Raw genomic sequence first — 16,670 nt, 5'->3', positions numbered from 1 at the left:
CAAGCGATCCTCCTGCCTCAGCCTCCAGAGTAGCTGGGACCACAGGTGTGCACCACCATGCCCAGCTAATTTTTTAGTTTTTAGAGATGGGGCTGTCACTATATTGCCCAGGCTGGTCTTGAACTCCCCGTCTCAGGTGACGCTCCCGCAGATCCAGTACCATCTTCCCAGGCTTTCTGTTTTCCTCCTAGGAGAGCCGTGGTTAAGAGGTCAGTCCAGCCTGACTGTCGTTCTGCCTCTGCTACTCATCTTGGCGCCTGCATCCCGCTCGCCTCTGACGGCTGAGAGCCTCCACTCGGCCGTCCGGGGTCTATTCTTCCCATTGCAACTCTTTTCCAGCTGTGGCTCCCACTGTGAGGTCTGCGGCCCTCAGAGAAGAGCGGCCCAGGGGTCTGTCCCTATCTCTATCCCCCTCACTAATCTGGTTCCCAGTGTGGCGAAAGGTCTGTCTTCTGGACCTTCTGTGTGGGGGAGGAGGTCTTACGTGACAAACCCACCCTAGCCTTCCAATCTCCCTAGGCCTTTGTGTCCTGTCCTCCACAGTAAACCGAGGCAGGTCTGGCATTTCCAGTTTAATGTGGCCCCTTTTTTGTCTATGTTGCAGCCAATGGAGCAGCCGGCGGTTCGCGCCCAGCTAACTCCCCGAACCACACCTCAAAAGGCAGACTCTGCTTGGTGGGCGCCTGCGGCATGCTCGGCATGACCTCCTCGTGGTCCTCCCACACCCCTTGACCGCATTTCTGTCTCTGCGGGACGGACACGCCGCGCTGCTCTTGCCATGGGTCACCTCCGTGGCTCGCACTCAGCCTCCGGCTCTGGGGCCTGCTGGACTTAAGTCAGCACCTCAGTGAGGATCAAACCCTTGTTCTTACGCACGCGTTTTTAGGGAGGTAACACATTCCTCTCTTTTTTTATTATTTCTTCCTTTGTATGCTTAGAAAAGTGCTCTTCGCTAAAGATCAGATAAATTCTGACTCTATTTTCTTCTCTTTTTTAAATGATCCTCCTTTTTCCTTATTTTTTACCATATAAGCATTTCTCATGTTAAACATTAAACATTATTTTTTACTAAACATTATTTTAAAATTTAAAATTTTTTTAATTTTAATGAGTTTTTTTGCTTTTTTTCTTATCCTGGGTTTTTTTGTTTTTTTGTTTTTTTTTTTTTTTTGAAATGGAGTCTCGCTCTGTCCCCCAGGCTGGAGTCAGTGGTGCAATCTCGGCTCACTGCAAGCTCCGCCTCCAGGGTTTACACCATTCTCCTGCCTCAGCCTCCCGAGTAGCTGGGACTACAGGCGCCTGCCACATGCCCGGCTAATTTTTTGTATTTTTAGTAGAGACGGGGTTTCACCGTGTTAGTCAGGATGGTCTCGATCTCCTGATCTCATGATCTACCCGCCTCGGCCTCCCAAAGTGCTGGGATTACAGGCTTGAGCCACTGCGCCTGGCCTCTTTTTTTTTTTTTGCAATGTAGTCTCACTCTGTCACACAAGCTAGAGTGCAATGGCGCATTTTTTGTGTTTTTTGTGGTTTTTCTTTTCTTTTTTTCTTTTTTTCTTTTTTTCTTTTTTTTTTTTTTTTGTGATAGTCTCACTCTGTCACCCAAGCTGGACTGCAGCGGCACGATCTCAGCTACCTCCGCCTCCTAGGTTCAAGCGATTCTCCTGCCTCAGCCTCCTGAGTAACTGGGATTACAGGTGTGCCCCACCACACCTGGCTAATTTTTGTATTTTTAGTAGAGATGGGGTTTCACCACATTGGCCAGGCTGGTCTCAAACTCCTGGCCTCAAGTGACCCAACAGCTTTGGCCTTTATTTTCATTGTTTTTGAATAGGTAAAGAACAGATCATGAAAGCAAACTTCCCTCCTGCCTGGTCGTCCCAGCTCCCTTTCCCCTGCCCGGAGATGACAGATCGCCATTCTCTACACTAGTTTTACAAGGATTCTACAAGTCTAAAATGATTTCACGGTAAGAAGTCTGTGACGATGGTCGTTATGGAAAACAGCATGGAGGTTCCCAGAAGCCTAAACACAGAACCACCATGTAATCCGGCTGTCCCACTCCCGAGTGCGACACGTGAACCACCACGTAATCCGGCTGTCCCACTCCCGAGTGCGACACGTGAACCACCACGTAAGCCGGCTGTCCCGCTCCCGAGTGCGACACGTGGAGGCCGCATCAGTATGCGGAAGGGACGCCTGCACCCCATGTTCGCCGCAGCGCTGTCCACTACGGCCAGACGGAACCAGCCGCAGCCTCCGGCAGCCAGGGAAGGGCATCCACGTCAGAGAACTGCTCCTCCACAGAAGAGGGAATGTGTCACTGGAACTGCAGGACTTTATGTGGAACAGAGGAGGCCAGGCCCAGAAAGATACACACTGCGGGATCTCACTCATACAGGGAACCTAGAAATGCTGAACTCACAGAAGCAGAGAGAGGACCCGGGGATATACAGGCTGGGAACTGGGGAGGGGTTGGTCCAAGGGTACAAAGTTTCTGTTACAGACCGGGAACAGTGGCTCACGCCTGTAATCCCAGCACTTTGGGAGGCCAAGACAGGTGGATCACCTGAGGATAGGAGTTCGAGACCAGCCTGGCCAACATGATAAGACCCCATCTCTAAAAATACAAAATTAGGCCAGGCGCGGTGGCTCATGCCTATAATCCCAGCACTTTGGGATGCTGAGGCGGTCAGATCACAAGGTCAGGAGATCAAGATCATCCTGGCCAACATGGTGAAACCCCATTTCTAAAATACAAAATTAGCTTAAAATACAAAAATTAGCTAGGTGTGGTGGCAGGTGCCTGTAATTCCAGCTACTCAGGAGGCTGAGGCAGGAGAATTGCTTGAACCCAGGAGGCAGAGGTTGCAGTGAGCCGAGATGGCACCACTGCACTCCAGCCTGGCAACAGAGCGAGACTCCGGCTCAAACAAACAAACAAAAAAATTAGCCAGGGGTGATGGCGTGTGCCTGTAATCCCAGCTACTCAGGAGGCTGAGGCACGAGAATTGATTGAACCTGGGAGACAGAGGTTACAGTGAGCCAAGATCGCACGACTGCACTCCAGCCTGGCTACAGAGCAAAATTCTATTTCAAAAAAAAAAAAAAAAATCCGTTAGACAAGAGGAATAAATTCAAGAGATGTACTGCACAGCATGGTGACTACAGTTAATAACACCATATTGCGTCATCCTTGAAAATCAATAAGAAAGGAAAAAAAGAAAGAAAATCATTGCGAGTAGATTTTGAGTGTTCTCACCACAAAAAAACGGGAAGTATGTGAAGTCATGTGTGTTATGCCACTTGATTTAACCACCATGTAAACACGTTTCAAAACATCAGGTTGGACATGATAAATATATACAATAAAAGAACAAAATAAGAAAATACATTTGCAAAATGAAGCATTCTTATTGTGCGGGCTCTGCTGGTCGCCTGGTCTCAGTTCTGGTCTTTGCAGGACTCTGGGTCCGGTCCTCTCTCCGCAGCGATCTGGCGTCCCCTCGGCGGACAGGATCCCTGGCCCCGCTCACCGGACAGCGAGCTCACATTCTCTCTGCCGATTCAGCGGGAAGAGAGGCCCCTGGGGACAGTCCCGATGTCGAACTCCACGCGGCCAGCACCTCGACCCTGGCGGGAGCACTCCTCCCTGAGGAAGCAGGACCTCCAAGCTAGAGTGAACGGTGGCTGTGTGAGCAGGCGGCTGGTGCCACAGGGACGGTGGCCGTGACTCCCACCTGTGATTCCTGGATACCATCGCCACAGAGAAGCGGCACCAGGCATGGATGGCAAGCATCTGGTCCGTTCTGTGGGGTTGCGCCCATCCTTTCGTGGGACCTCCCAGCCGGCGCCATAGCTGGTCTTCAGGGGCCGTCCCATGCTCTATTAACCTGAGCATGGGTTGAGTCCTGCTGCGGGAAGCGGCATTGATGGGGGTGTGATGGACAGTGGGGTGCTGTCGAGTCCATGGACGGAGTCATGGGCAGGCACAGCAAGTCCACACTCAGAAAACTGCGAGGGCCTCTGTGACAGCTGACGACCCGTCCCTGTCCTGTCTGTAGAGGGCCAGCGAGGCAGGCGAGGACCTGTCCCCGGGGAATGGCATGATGAGGGGGCGGGTTGCTGACCCTGGAGTCAGCAGGGCACTTGTGCTGCGGGGCCGTGCACAACCCCCATCCTGCCACATCCCAGCTTCCTCCCGGGCCCCTGGGGCCTGCCTGGCATGGCTGCTGAGCGACCGTGGGCGCTGACCTGTGACCGTCGTGAACACACCACAGGCCACGCTGGCTCTCCCATCTTCTGCGTCCCTCCACGTCTTCCACGCCCTTGACACTTTTGAGGGGCGCTGGGCAGGTGTGTGTAGAATGTCCCCTTGTTGGGGACATTGGATGTTTTCTTATGATTGAGATTGGGGTTACGCATTTTTGTCCAGGAAACTGCAGAAACCACATGCTCTACTTTATTTGTGTTTTTATTTTATAGAGACAGGGTCTCACTCTGTTGCCCAGGTTGGAGTGCAGTGGTGCCATCACGGCTCCAGCCTGAGCCTGGAGTGGGGACAGGATGACGAGAGCTCACCCGTCTCCCAGCGGCTCTCCAGGGCACGCTCTGGCTGTGGCTCGGACACGGACACCCTGGGCTCCGGGGGAAGCTCCAGCTGCGTTCTGAGCTCCTTTCTGGAGACAGAAGTCAGAGCATACCAAGACCCCTCCGGAGGTCCCCTAGGGCAGGTGTGGCTCAGACCCCTTCAGCCTCTAACCAGACAGGAGCCAGGGCCTGGGGTCCCCAAAGGAAAATGAGGGGTGACTAATGAGGCTCAGGAGACTGGGTGGGGGCATCTCAGGGGGATGCATCTGGCACCTGGTTTCAGGGGTGTTTGCTGTCCACCTGGAGCACCCTGGATTGACCCTGGCCCTTCCTTCCCCTGGAGCAGCATCAGGGAAGGAAAGGGGCTGCCCCGTCGGGCCATGCTGGATCTGAGCACACAGGAGCGCTGTGAAGAAGCCAGGCCGCTTCTCACAGTTTTGTTATGAAGATCGTTTAGGGCCCATGGTCTCCCCTGAAAGAATCCGGGGAACCTCCAGGGACCCGTGGGCCATGTGGGAGAGCAGCTGAGACAATCTGTCACCTGAGACAATTATTAGTATCACCAGGTGAATATCAACGCCTGGGTGGGGAATTCCCTGGAGCAGGCAGGTGGGAGCTGGAGGAAATGCTGTCAGCATCGCCACCCTCGGCCCCTGCAGAGCTGAAATTGTTAGAAGAGGCCACTCCTGCCTTTCCTGACTATCAACTTCCTCTGTCCAAGATGGGGCTGGGCCCTGGAGGCGACTCACCTAGCCCAGTCCCAGCGCAAGTCAAACAGGCCCCCTGCACCTGTTCCCTGCCTTTTTGGGGCCTCAGTTTCCCTACCTGGCCCCTGGAGGCCTCTCCAGGCTTGCAGCCTGCTGCTGGAGCTGGTTTTGGGGGGTGGACAGCAGGCAGACCCCCAGGCCTGCAGAGGAGCTCACAGGCAATGCACCAGCTCCTTCAAGGAACAAACAAAGGCTGCAGTTCCCAGGAAGGGCTGACAGCTGCGGGCCAGGGCGGGGAAGAAAGTCCACAAGGAGGTTCAGCGGCCCACCCCGCAGCCTCGCCCTGACCGCATTTATGGCCAGATCCTGTTGTAGGCACAAGTCCAGCTCCACCGCCCTCCCTCCTGCTGGCATCTTCCGGGAACTGGCAGGGGCAGCGGGAACCCAGGAACCCGGGAGCCAGGAGACGGGCCAGGATCAGCATTTGCTTCTCATTACTGGAGATGGAGGAAATGGGCAGCTTGTCCCGCTGTCCAGACTGTAGACCTGGGGCAGCATCATCAAGAGTGGAAGATGACGTCCTCCAGCTTCCCAGACTCGGCCCTCCCGGAGTCCAGGGCTGCCAGGCTGCCCTCTGGCCCAGGGGGAAGTGCCTGTGGAGGATGAATGAAGCCGGAGGGCGCTGGGGCCCGGTGCTCAGGCGTCTGTCCATCATGTTCTGCAGGGAGCAGCCTCCCAGGGACCCCACTGCCTCCTGGAGCCCCGTGGGAGGAGTGGATAGTGGCCAGGAGGATGTTTACCAGGTGGCATCCGGTAGGAAGGTTAGGGTGAGGCTAGCGGTTAGGGATTAGGGCTTGGGGTGTAGGGCTGGGTCTAGGGTTAGTGTTGGGGTCAAGGAGTTTGGGTGGGGGCTTGGGGTGAATTTAGGGCAGGGATAGGCTGGGGTGAGGGTAATTTGGGGTGATACGTTAGGTTAGGACCCTGGGGCCATGCTGGTTCTGACACATTCAAGGGCACTTTGTCAGCCATCAAACAGGGCAAGACACACCACTTGGGTGACACAGGGCCGCCGAGCCCTGCACCTGCACCTGCACCTGCACCTGGGGCCCCTCCTGTGCCCACAGGGCCTCCCCTGGTCAGCTGGGAGGGCTCCGCTAGCTGCCTCCTATCCCTAAGTGGATGCAGTCCCTGGATCCTTCCCCCAGGGCTGGTCACACCCAGCTGACCACTCCCCTCTGGGCCCAGGCAGTCACCAAGGGGGTCAGCTGTCCTCAGTCCACTCAGCCACACAGGCCTGGGCCATGGGTGGGGCTGCAGGACACATCTCCCCTACAGCTGGGCAGGTCCATGGTGTCCAGGCAGCCTGCCCTGGCCCTGCCCCAGGTCACGCCTGGCATGCAGAGGACGGGAGGGCGGCAAGACCCCCGCTTCCAACCCCCTTCTGTGGCCCAGATAAGGTTCTGGGGAAGTCACTTCTTCCAGGCCCAGCTTCGGGAGGGTTGCAGTGTCCACACATATCTCTCCCTGCAGCTGAACCAGGCACCAGGGGAGGCCCCCAGACAGCTGTGGGAACTGCAGGAAGGAGGGGAGGCAAGGAGAGGGCAGGAAGTAAAGGAGGGAGGAGCTGCCCAGGCATCCCCCAGGTAGGGGTGTAGGCTCCTGGGGACACTGGGGACCCCAGGTCCTCCCTGGCCCTTCCCAGCTGGCCCACCTTTGCTCTGCATACAGCCGGTGCTCTGCATACAGCCAGTGCTCTGCATACAGCTGGTGCTCAGCAAAGCTTGCTGCTGCTGATGGACGATTCCATGACTCACTCCAGCATCTCTGTGCCCCAGGAGACGGTGGCCTCCTGGCCCCAGCCTGTGCCCTCTGTGGCCATCACGGGCCCGACCAGGCCTGTGGTCACAGGCGAGGCCAGGGCAGGGAGGAGGCCCTGACCACAGCAAAGGAGTCTGCAGCAGGGGAGGCACCAGCACCCAAGTGCCCGTGCCCAGGGAGGTGCCACCTCCGACAGGGCGTCAGGCTTGGGACACAGTTGCCGGGGGAGCAGCAGGGACAGGGAGGGGGCAGAAACCCGGCAGCGGGTCAGCTCCGTGACTGCAGCCCCGTGGGGGCAGTGGCTTTCAGGGACTCACAGCCCAGAAGGGCCTCACCTTCGGCCCCTTCCAGCAGTAGCACCAACTGCCGTGGCCGCCCACATTACCCTCGTCCTGACGGCTGCCCACACCAGATCCTCTGTGGCCAGCAGTCCTGTCATCCACATCCCTATCTTGCTGAAGAGCGGGCGGTGAGGACACAGGAAAGCCAGGCTGTCACCCGCCCAGGGCCAGAGCCACGATGGGTCCCCCAGGTGGGAGAGCCCTGGTCTCACCCCCAGAATGGCCCACCCTGTCCCACAGCCAAGATCTAACGCCAGTCTCCCAAGGAGTGGGCACAGGGGCGGGGAGGGAACTTTCCATGGTGGTCCAGGGGCTGGGGAGCCTCAGGGGTCACGAGAAGCTGGTGGAGCCAGGGAGCTGTAGCCACAACGTGGGTGCAGGTGCCCCAGGACGGGGAGGGGAGGGCGTGGCCTTGGGTGCTACCAGCCCCCGCACCGGCACTCAGGCAGCATAGGGGCACATTTTGGGCCTGGGGGACTGTGCCATCATGGCCAGGAGCACCTTGAGAAGCCAGGAGGGCCAGCCAGGGTAGGGCAGAGCAGAGTGGGGCAGGGACAATCTGCCCAGAAGTGTCACCGCCCCTCAGACACCCCCAGACTCGCCTGGGCCAGGATAATACGCAGTCCTCGGCCCAAGGCCCTGAATTAGGTACCTGGGGACCTGCACGTCTGGCCAGGACCCCTGCCTCTCTGTGCAGAATCCTGATGCCCCCTGGCAGGCCCGGGGGTTCAGCAGAAGCAGGTTGCAGCCCCCACACCCCTCTAATGGGCCACATAGAAGGTGGGCCAAGGGCAGCGGCTGTGGGGCCTGGGACACAGCAGCTGCGACGCTGCCACAGACAAGGGTCGGGTCCAGGAGTGGAGGACCCAGGGCAGTGACGAGGAGATGCAGACAGACCTGGCTTGAGATGAGGTCTGGGTGGGAGTCCAGGGGGTGGGGATCCCAGCTTCCCAGGCACCGGGGGAAGCCCCCGCCCGAGTCCTCGGTGAGCTGAGTCTCCAGGGTCTGGTGCTCCCGGCGTCCTGGCCAGGCCTTGTGGCTGTGGAGGGACAGAAACCAGGCCCAGCTTCCTGCTGGGGGTCACCTCTCCCCGGGTGTCTAGGGCATCGCTGCGTCTGAAAACTAGCAGGAAAGGGGTGCTCGGTGCAGCCTCAGGGCCTTGGGGACCCCCTTGGATCTTGCCGGCTCCCAAAATGCAGAGGGAGAGTCGGGCAGTGGGGCCAGGGCTGCAGCCCCCATGTCTCCTCCATGTCTGCCCAGCTCTGTCTACCTCAGGGAGGCAGGACTCCTCAGACTGGACCTGGCCCCTACCCGCCCCGGGCGCTTGGAGCAAAGTCTGTGGTCCCAGGCTCCCTGACAGCGGATGCTTCCCTGCCCAGCCCAAGCCATCTGCAGCCAGACCAGAGGCTGGTGTGGTGCTGTGGAAGGTTCCGGAGGGCGAGAGCCGTGATGCTGCAGTTCGCCAGCAGGTGGCAGCTGGCGCCCGCACTGCGGCCCAGAGGAGGGTTGGGCAAGGTGTGTGCTCAGGGCCATGCGGCCCAGGTGTGTGTCTGCGTGTTGGCAAGTCCGGTGCCTGGGTGGCTCTCAGGCATCTTGTGGAGCACAGGCAGCAGCAGCCAGCAAGGAGCACTCTGGTCCCATTGATGGGAGGCTCCGGGACAGACAGCACTGAGGGGAGAGAAGCTGGGCAGGTGGGGCCGCCAGGGCAGGTGTGAGGGTGACCCCGCCAAGCAGCACAGGGACGATCTGAACCCTGCAGGGCCCGGCAGCACCTGAATAATGGGAGAAGCTGTGCGAGCCCACGTGTGAGCCATGAACAGGCACCACAGCAAGGCGGGCAGGCAAGGCGGGCAGGCGTGGGTCCTGTACACACGGGTGTGGGTGTGACTGAGCAACCACTCGCCCTCTCACATCCCCTGCAGTGAGCGTAGGGGCACCGGCCTCTCATTTCTCAGCCCCGCTGGGCCCACCTCCTGCCTGGCCCTCCCGGGGACTGACCTGTGGCCTCCTACCACCCTCGAACTGCAGGGGTTGCCTGTCCCCACCTTTGTCCCCACACCTGGGGCCTGTCCCCGCCTTTGTCCCCGCACCTGGGGCCTGTCCCCGCCTTTGTCCCCGCACCTGGGGCCTGTCCCGCCTTTGTCCCCGCACCTCGGGCCTGTCCCCGCCTTTGTACCCGCACCTGGGGCCTGTCCCCGCCTTTGTCCCCGCACCTGGGGCCTGTCCCGCCTTTGTCCCCGCACCTGGGGCCTGTCCCGCCTTTGTCCCCGCACCTCGGGCCTGTCCCCGCCTTTGTACCCGCACCTGGGGCCTGTCCCCGCCTTTGTGTCCGCACCTCGGGCCTGTCCCCGCCTTTGTCCCCGCACCTGGGGCCTGTCCCGCCTTTGTCCCCGCACCTCGGGCCTGTCCCCGCCTTTGTCCCCGCACCTGGGGCCTGTCCCCGCCTTTGTCCCCGCACCTGGGGCCTGTCCCGCCTTTGTCCCCGCACCTCGGGCCTGTCCCCGCCTTTGTCCCCGCACCTCGGGCCTGTCCCCACCTTTGTCCCCGCACCTGGGGCCTGTCCCGCCTTTGTGTCCGCACCTCGGGCCTGTCCCCGCCTTTGTCCCCGCACCTCGGGCCTGTCCCCGCCTTTGTGTCCGCACCTCGGGCCTTTGTTGACACCTGTAGGCTCAGGTACCACGTGGGGCCCGGGACACTGGGGGCCGCAGCACATTGGGGAGGGGAGGCTGCAGTCTGGGCCCAAGGGCGTCCAGCCTCTCCACTCCCTCCCTGGTGACCTGGGGCAGAGGCCGCCCGTCTCTGTGCCTGTTTCCGCGTCTGTGTGGCACAGAAGACGTCTCCACCAGCAGTAAATCCGGTGATGGCAGAAGCGTCCGCCCCGCCAGCCGCACGCCCCGCCAGCCGCACGTCACGCCCCGCCAGCCGCACGTCACGCCCCGCCAGCCGCACGCCCCGCCAGCCGCACGTCACGTCCCGCCAGCCGCACGCCCCGCCAGCCGCACGCCCCGCCAGCCGCACGCCCCGCCAGCCGCACGCCCCGCCAGCCGCACACCAGGAGCCCTTTGCTGCCAGGATTGACTGGGGATGCCTCAGGCTCTGTCAGGGCCTGGACCCTCCCTGCCTGGGTACCTCTGACCCAGCGACAGGGAAGGCCACCAGGGCAACCCCAGAGGCCTGTCCAGCTCGGAGCCAACCCCTCCTGCACCGGGGTCCCTGAGATTCACCCTGGCAGGCAGCAGGAAGGCACGGTGCCCGGTGGCCTTCTTCCCCCACGGGGAGGGTCTGGGCTGGGCTCTTCTTTGATAGGCCACCTGGGTCCCACCTCAGGCCTGGAGGAAAGTGGAGGGGTCCACACCGTGGCTGGCCCCGGGACTGGGGACACATGGGCACCAGGACACACGAGGCCCATGGGGGCCGGGAAAGTCCCCAGAATCCCCACTCACCACTCCGGGTAGGGAAGAGGCGGGGCCAGCCTGTTGACGTGCATCTCCTGCTGTCCAGAGAATGCTCCAGACATCCCCATTTTCCTGCAGAAGGGACGTTCTTGCTGGGGAGTCGGTGGCTGCAGCCAGTTAGTGGTGACTCCCAGAAGGTTCCAGGCCCCATCCAGCCAGAACCCCAGAGCCGGACCTGGGGCCACAGGGCATGACGCCGCTCTGCCTACACGGGGACGGGCAGCTGCCCACGGCCATAGACACAGGCTTTGAGGAAGCGACAAGGCTCTTGCATCAGATTAAAATGCTGCCAAGCGGAAGAGTTGGCAAAAAGCTCTCACGGAGCAGCTGGTTCAGGGCCAGCAGGCGCTGGGGTGGCACGGGGGCCCTTTGGGTGCTGTGGCAGTGCCTGTCCCTGGCTCCCAGCCTGGGAGCCCCAGCAGTGCCTTGCACAGCTGGCCCAGACATGCAAAGGGCCAGAGCCCAGCACGTGGCAGTGTTGACTGTCATAATTGTTATTGCCATAATCATCATGATCATCATTGCTATTATTATATTATCACCAGGAAACTCACCTACCTTCTGCAGGCTGCGGGTGAGGCCAAGGAGCAGAGGGCTGGGGGCTGATGTGGGCCGGCAAGGCCCAGGCCACGAGGGTGCCACCTTCATCCCAGGGATGCCAAGGCCCAGCAGAAGGTGAGCAGGGGAGGAGAGATCCTTACCCCAGGGTGACCCCACGGCGGGGGCTGCACGTGGGCACCCACTGGAGGCCTGAGGGAGACAGGTGTGGCTCGGACGCTCTTTAGCAAGGTGGGAGCCAGGGCTCCCTTAAGAGGTCCACCTTAAGAGGTCCTCCAGAGTGACCCAGGGAGAACCATTCTCCGTCCCACCCACTCCTGGATCTCAAGCTCCCAGGATGCAGAGAGAACCTGAGCCATTGCCCGGTTTGTGCTGCTTGATCACGGTGGCCCCAGGAAAGCAATTCAAGAGTTGCAGCGATGCTGCCCAGCCCCACGGGCAGGGAAACCAGGGCCAGGAGGCGGCGCTGGGGGCTGCAGCTGGGTGGACCGCGCGGCTGGGGTATGTTCCCTGCCCGCTACTCTTCTACATGTTTCCAGGTTTTATTTAGTGACTATGCTCCACTCTGTATTAAAGTATCAAGATTCCATTTCATCAAGGACTAGCATGTTTAGCAAAGAGAGTAGCAGAGGCCGGATTTAGCAACTGAAAGACTCCAGGAAACATGGAAACAACAGCTGTCAAGACGTTGGACATCAGGCGACGAAGAGAGACAGCGGCTCCCTCCAACCCGCTGCTACCCGGAAACGCCACGGCCTGAGTGGCGTAAAAGCAACAGACACGCATCTCCACAGCTGCGGAGGACGGGACGTTCAAGGTCGACGCTCTGGCAGATTCGATGTCCGGTGAGGTCACTCCCTGGTTCATGGACGGCACCTTCTCGCTGGGTCCCCTTCCCCTCTGGTAGAAGGGGTAGGAGAGTTCTCTGAGGTCTTTTTTTTTTTTTTTTTTTTTTTTTTTTAGTCTCGCTCTGTCACCCAGGCTGGAGTGCATTGGCCGGATCTCAGCTCACTGCAAGCTCCGCCTCCCGGGTTCACGCCATTCTCCTGCCTCAGCCTCCCGAGTAGCTGGGACTACAGGCGCCTGCCACCTCGCCCGGCTAAGTTTTTGTATTTTTAGTAGAGACGGGGTTTCACTGTGTTAGCCAGGATGGTCTCGATCTCCTGACCTCGTGATCCGCCCGTCTCGGCCTCCCAAAGTGCTGGGATTACAGGCTTGAGCCACCGCGCCCGGCCTTTTTTTTTTTTTTTTGAGACAGGAGTCTCGCTCTGTTGCCCAGGCTGGAGTGCAACGGTGCGATCTCGGCTCACTGCAAGCTCCACTTCCCAGGTTCAAGTGATTCTCCTGCCTTAGCCTCCTGAGTAGCTGGGATTACAGGTGCCCACCACCATGCCCAGCTAATTTTCATATATTTAGTAGAGACAGGGTTTCACCATGCTGGCCAGGCTCGTCTCAAACTCCTGACCTCAGGTGATCCAACTGCCTTGGCCTCCCAAAGTGCTGGGATTACAGGCGTGAGCCACCACCCCTGGCCTCTGGGATCTCTTTTGTAAGGACACTAACCTCATTCTTGAGGGCTCTGCCACCTCCTCAAGTCCCCACCTCCTAATATCATCACCTTGGGCACTAGGATTTCAACATAGGAACTGGAGGGTGAGGAAGACACAAACATACAGTCCGTGGCAGACACACAAGGGGAGCCTTAAAACTGCCCAGGTCACCACCGGGAGGGTCTCCAGGACAAGGGGAGCCTTAAAACTGCCCAGGTCACCACCATGAGGGTTTCCAGGACAAGGGGAGCCCTAAAACTGCCCAGGTCACCGCCGCGAGGGTTTCCAGGGCAAGGGGCCAGGAAGGGGAACTCAGGAAGAGCTCAGCTGAGAGGCCACGGAGCTCACGGCTGCTGGAGTGCACAGGACACTGGCAAGGAGAGAGCTGCCCAGAGCAAAGCGTAGAGACCTGCAGAAAGTCCACCTTGAGTGTTTGGCAGAGAACCCGCTCAGCACGCGCCTAGGAGGAGACTAAGGCTGACGAGCAACCACCCGAGAGCAGCGGCGCCCACACACGCCGGGAAAAGCACGGCTCCCGCCAGCGCCACCGAGAACCCTCGCCACTCAAAATTCACGGTGCAGTGGGCAGAGTCTCTGTCCCTCAGGGTCTTGCCTCAATGGCGAGGAGTAGTTTGCCCTGGACTCGACACTGCCCTGATGCCACCTACAAGTCACAAAAGGCCCAGGAGGCCCCTCTCCAATCCCTTAATTACGTCCCAGAACAAAGCTCCAAGACACAAAAGCCTCCAGCAGCCCACAAGGTAACATTCACGAAGTCCGACAGCCATTCAAATAGTACCAGGCAGGTAAAGAAAGGCGATAACTCCGCCCATAACCAGGAGAAAATTCCACTAAATCCAAACCACAAAACCAACACGGATGTTGGAATTAGCCGACGAAGACGTTAAAACAGGCGTTACGACAGTATTCCATGTCATCAAAATGCTATGCTAAAAATTGAACGGATGGCCGGGCGTGGTGGCTCACGCCTGTAATCCCAGCACTTTGGGAGGCCGAGGCGGGCGGATCACAAGGTCAGGAGATCGAGACCACGGTGAAACCACGTCTCTACTAAAAATACAAAAAATTAGCCGGGCGCGGTGGCGGGCGCCTGTAGTCCCAGCTACTCAGGAGGCTGAGGCAGGAGAATGGCGTAAACCCAGGAGGCGGAGCTTGCAGTGAGCCGAGATCGCGCCACTGCACTCCAGCCTGGGCGACAGAGCGAGACTCCGTCTCAAAAAACAAAAAACAAAACAAACAAAAAAATTGAACGGATTTAGTAAAAAACATGAAACATATAAAAAGGATCCAAATTAAACATCTAAAGATAAAAATGACTACATATGAGATGAAACACACTGGACAGGATTAACAGCGGATGGGACACCGCAGAAGAGGAGGGTGGTGAACTCAAAGACATCACAGAGACACAGAAAGACAAAAGAATCCAAAAAATAAACAGCTCCTTAGTGAGCCGTAGGTGGAAAAGCTTCGCGCAGTCTGACACGTCTGTAAACGGAGCCCACGAAGGAAGAGAGGAGGACAGGAAAAACTGAAGAAATCATGGCCAAAATTTGTTCAAATCTGATGAAAACTTGGCTGGGCACAGGGGCTCACACCTGCAATCCCAGCACTTTGGGAGGCTGGAGCGGGCGGATCATCTGAGGTCAGGAGCCTAAAACCAGCCTGGCCAATCTGGTGAAACCCCATCTCTACTGAAAATACAAAAATCAGCAGGGCGTGGTAGCGGGCGCCTGTAGTCCCAGCTACTCGGGAGGCTGAGATGGAGGGGCCGCTTGAGCCCCGGAGTTTGAGGTTATAGTGAGCCGAGATCGCACCACTGCACTCCAGCCTGGGCAACAGAGCGAGACTCTGTGTCAAAAAAATAATAATAATAATGAAAACTAAAACGCAGCGATACAAGAAGCTCAATGAGACCAAAGTACATCCTAGTCAAACAGAATCAGTGTTAAAGAGAAAATCTGAAGTTGTAGGGTGGGGGCGTGTCACAAAGAGGAAACATATTAAAATAACAACAGATTTGGGGTTTTTTGGGGAACTCGTGCCAGTAAGAAAACTAGAGCAGCACCTTTGCAGTACAAACGGAAGAAGCTATCATCCTAGAAAAACATCTTTCAAAACCAAAGGCAAAATGAAGACATTTTCAGACAAATAACAATTGCACTGTACGTTAAGAAATAAAGAAAGCCCTTCAGGCGGGTGGAAAAGGATGCCAGATAGAAATATGGCTCGGTGGCTCATGCCTGTCATCCCAGCACTTTGGGAGGCAGAGGCAGGCAGATCACTTGAGGTCAGGAGTTCAAGACCAGGCTGACCAATATAGTAAACCCCCATCTCTACTAAAAACACAAAAATTAGCCAGGTGTGGTGGCGGGTGTGCCTGAGGTTGCAGCTGCAGCTACTCAGGAGGCTGAGGCAGGAAAATCACTTGAACCCAGGAGGTGGAGGTTGCAGGGAGCCGAGATCGCACCACAGAACTCTAGCCTGGGTGACAGAGCAAGACTCCATCTCGAAAAACAAAGGAAGGAAAGAAGGAAGGAAGGAGGGAGGGAGGGAGGGAGGGAGGGAAGGAAGGAAGGAAGGAAGGAAGGAAAGAAGGAAGGAAGGAAGGAAGGAAGGAAGGAAGGAAGGAAGGAAGGAAGGAAGGAAGGAAGGACCACATGATAGAATATGCATTTGAAACAGTAATTGTATGGGTAAATATAGAAGTTTTTTACTATTTAAACCTCTTTTTAAAATAACTAATTAAACAAAAATACCAACAATGTAATGTGGTATGAATCGTGTGTAGAAGTAAAATGTGTGACAAGAATCGCACAACCCGGCCGGGCGCGGTGGCTCAAGCCTGTAATCCCAGCACTTTGGGAGGCCGAGGAGGGCGGATCACGAGGTCAGGAGATCGAGACCATCCTGGCTGACACGGTGAAACCCCGTCTCTACTAAAAAAATACAAAAAAAACTAGCCGGGCGAGGTGGCGGGCGCCTGTAGTCCCAGCTACTGGGGAGGCTGAGGCAGGAGAATTGCGTGAACCCGGGAGGCAGAGCCTGCAGTGAGCTGAGATCCGGCCACTGCACTCCAGCCCGGGCGGCAGAGCGAGACTCCGTCTCAAAAAAAAAAAAAAAAAAAAAAAAAAAAAAAAAAAAAAAAAAAGAATTGCACAACCCAGGGGGAGGGAACTGTGAGGCACCTTTTTTTTTTTTTTTTTGAGACAGAGTCTCACTCTGTTGCCCAGGCTAGAGTGCAATGATGCAATCTTGTCTCACCACAGCCTCCGCCTCCCAGGTTCAAGCGATTCTCCTGCCTCAGCCTCCCGAGTAGCTGGGACTATAGGCGCCTGCCACTATGCCCAGCTAATTTTTGTATTTTTAGTACAGACGGGGTTTCACCATGTTGACCAGGCTGGTCTCGAATTCCTGACCTTGTGATCCACCCACCTCAGCCTCCCAAAGTGCTGGGATTACAGGCGTGAGCCCCCGTGCCCGGCCTGGAAGGTTCTTATTCTATATGTGGAATGTGGTCATATCTTTAGAAGGTAGACTATAGTAAGTTGTAGACGTACTATAAACTCTAAGAAAACTACTAAAATAATAAAAAGTTATGGCAGACAAGCAAACAAAGGAGATAAAATT

General features: G+C 57.5%; 1 protein-coding gene and 1 long non-coding RNA gene across 4 annotated transcripts; both read right to left on the bottom strand.

Annotated features, from left to right (window-relative positions):
- Window positions 1-3,331: 3,331 nt before the first annotated feature.
- LOC114672198 (uncharacterized) lies at window positions 3,332-5,711 on the bottom strand. Of its 2 annotated transcripts, XR_013403377.1 has the most exons (5): window positions 5,416-5,711; window positions 4,582-4,679; window positions 4,255-4,439; window positions 3,741-4,088; window positions 3,332-3,652 (listed from the first exon to the last, which is right to left on the bottom strand). It is a non-coding gene; the product is annotated as an uncharacterized LOC114672198 (long non-coding RNA). The 2 variants fall into 2 exon arrangements; XR_013403376.1 differs by having other exon boundaries at window positions 3,332-4,088.
- Window positions 4,457-12,408, bottom strand: LOC144329373 (uncharacterized). Of its 2 annotated transcripts, XM_077961641.1 has the most exons (3): window positions 10,900-12,408; window positions 7,009-10,521; window positions 4,457-6,869 (listed from the first exon to the last, which is right to left on the bottom strand). In XM_077961641.1, exons 1-2 carry the CDS (start codon window positions 11,060-11,062, stop codon window positions 9,401-9,403), a joined length of 1,284 nt encoding a protein of 427 aa, XP_077817767.1. In that variant the 5' UTR covers window positions 11,063-12,408; the 3' UTR covers window positions 4,457-6,869; window positions 7,009-9,400. The 2 variants fall into 2 exon arrangements, with proteins under 2 accessions (XP_077817767.1, XP_077817766.1); XM_077961640.1 differs by lacking the exon at window positions 10,900-12,408 and having other exon boundaries at window positions 7,009-9,404.
- Between the last annotated feature and the right edge of the window lie 4,262 nt (window positions 12,409-16,670).

The sequence above is a fragment of the Macaca mulatta genome, chromosome 14 (assembly GCF_049350105.2).
Source record: "Macaca mulatta isolate MMU2019108-1 chromosome 14, T2T-MMU8v2.0, whole genome shotgun sequence".
Taxonomy (NCBI): Eukaryota; Metazoa; Chordata; class Mammalia; order Primates; family Cercopithecidae; genus Macaca; species Macaca mulatta.
This window is presented reverse-complemented; position numbering and strand designations above follow the sequence as displayed.

Coding starts and splice junctions, on each gene's coding strand:
- LOC144329373 (XM_077961640.1), bottom strand. CDS start 9,404: ATGAGAGGCCGGTGCCCCTACGCTCACTGCAGGGGATGTGAGAGGGCG.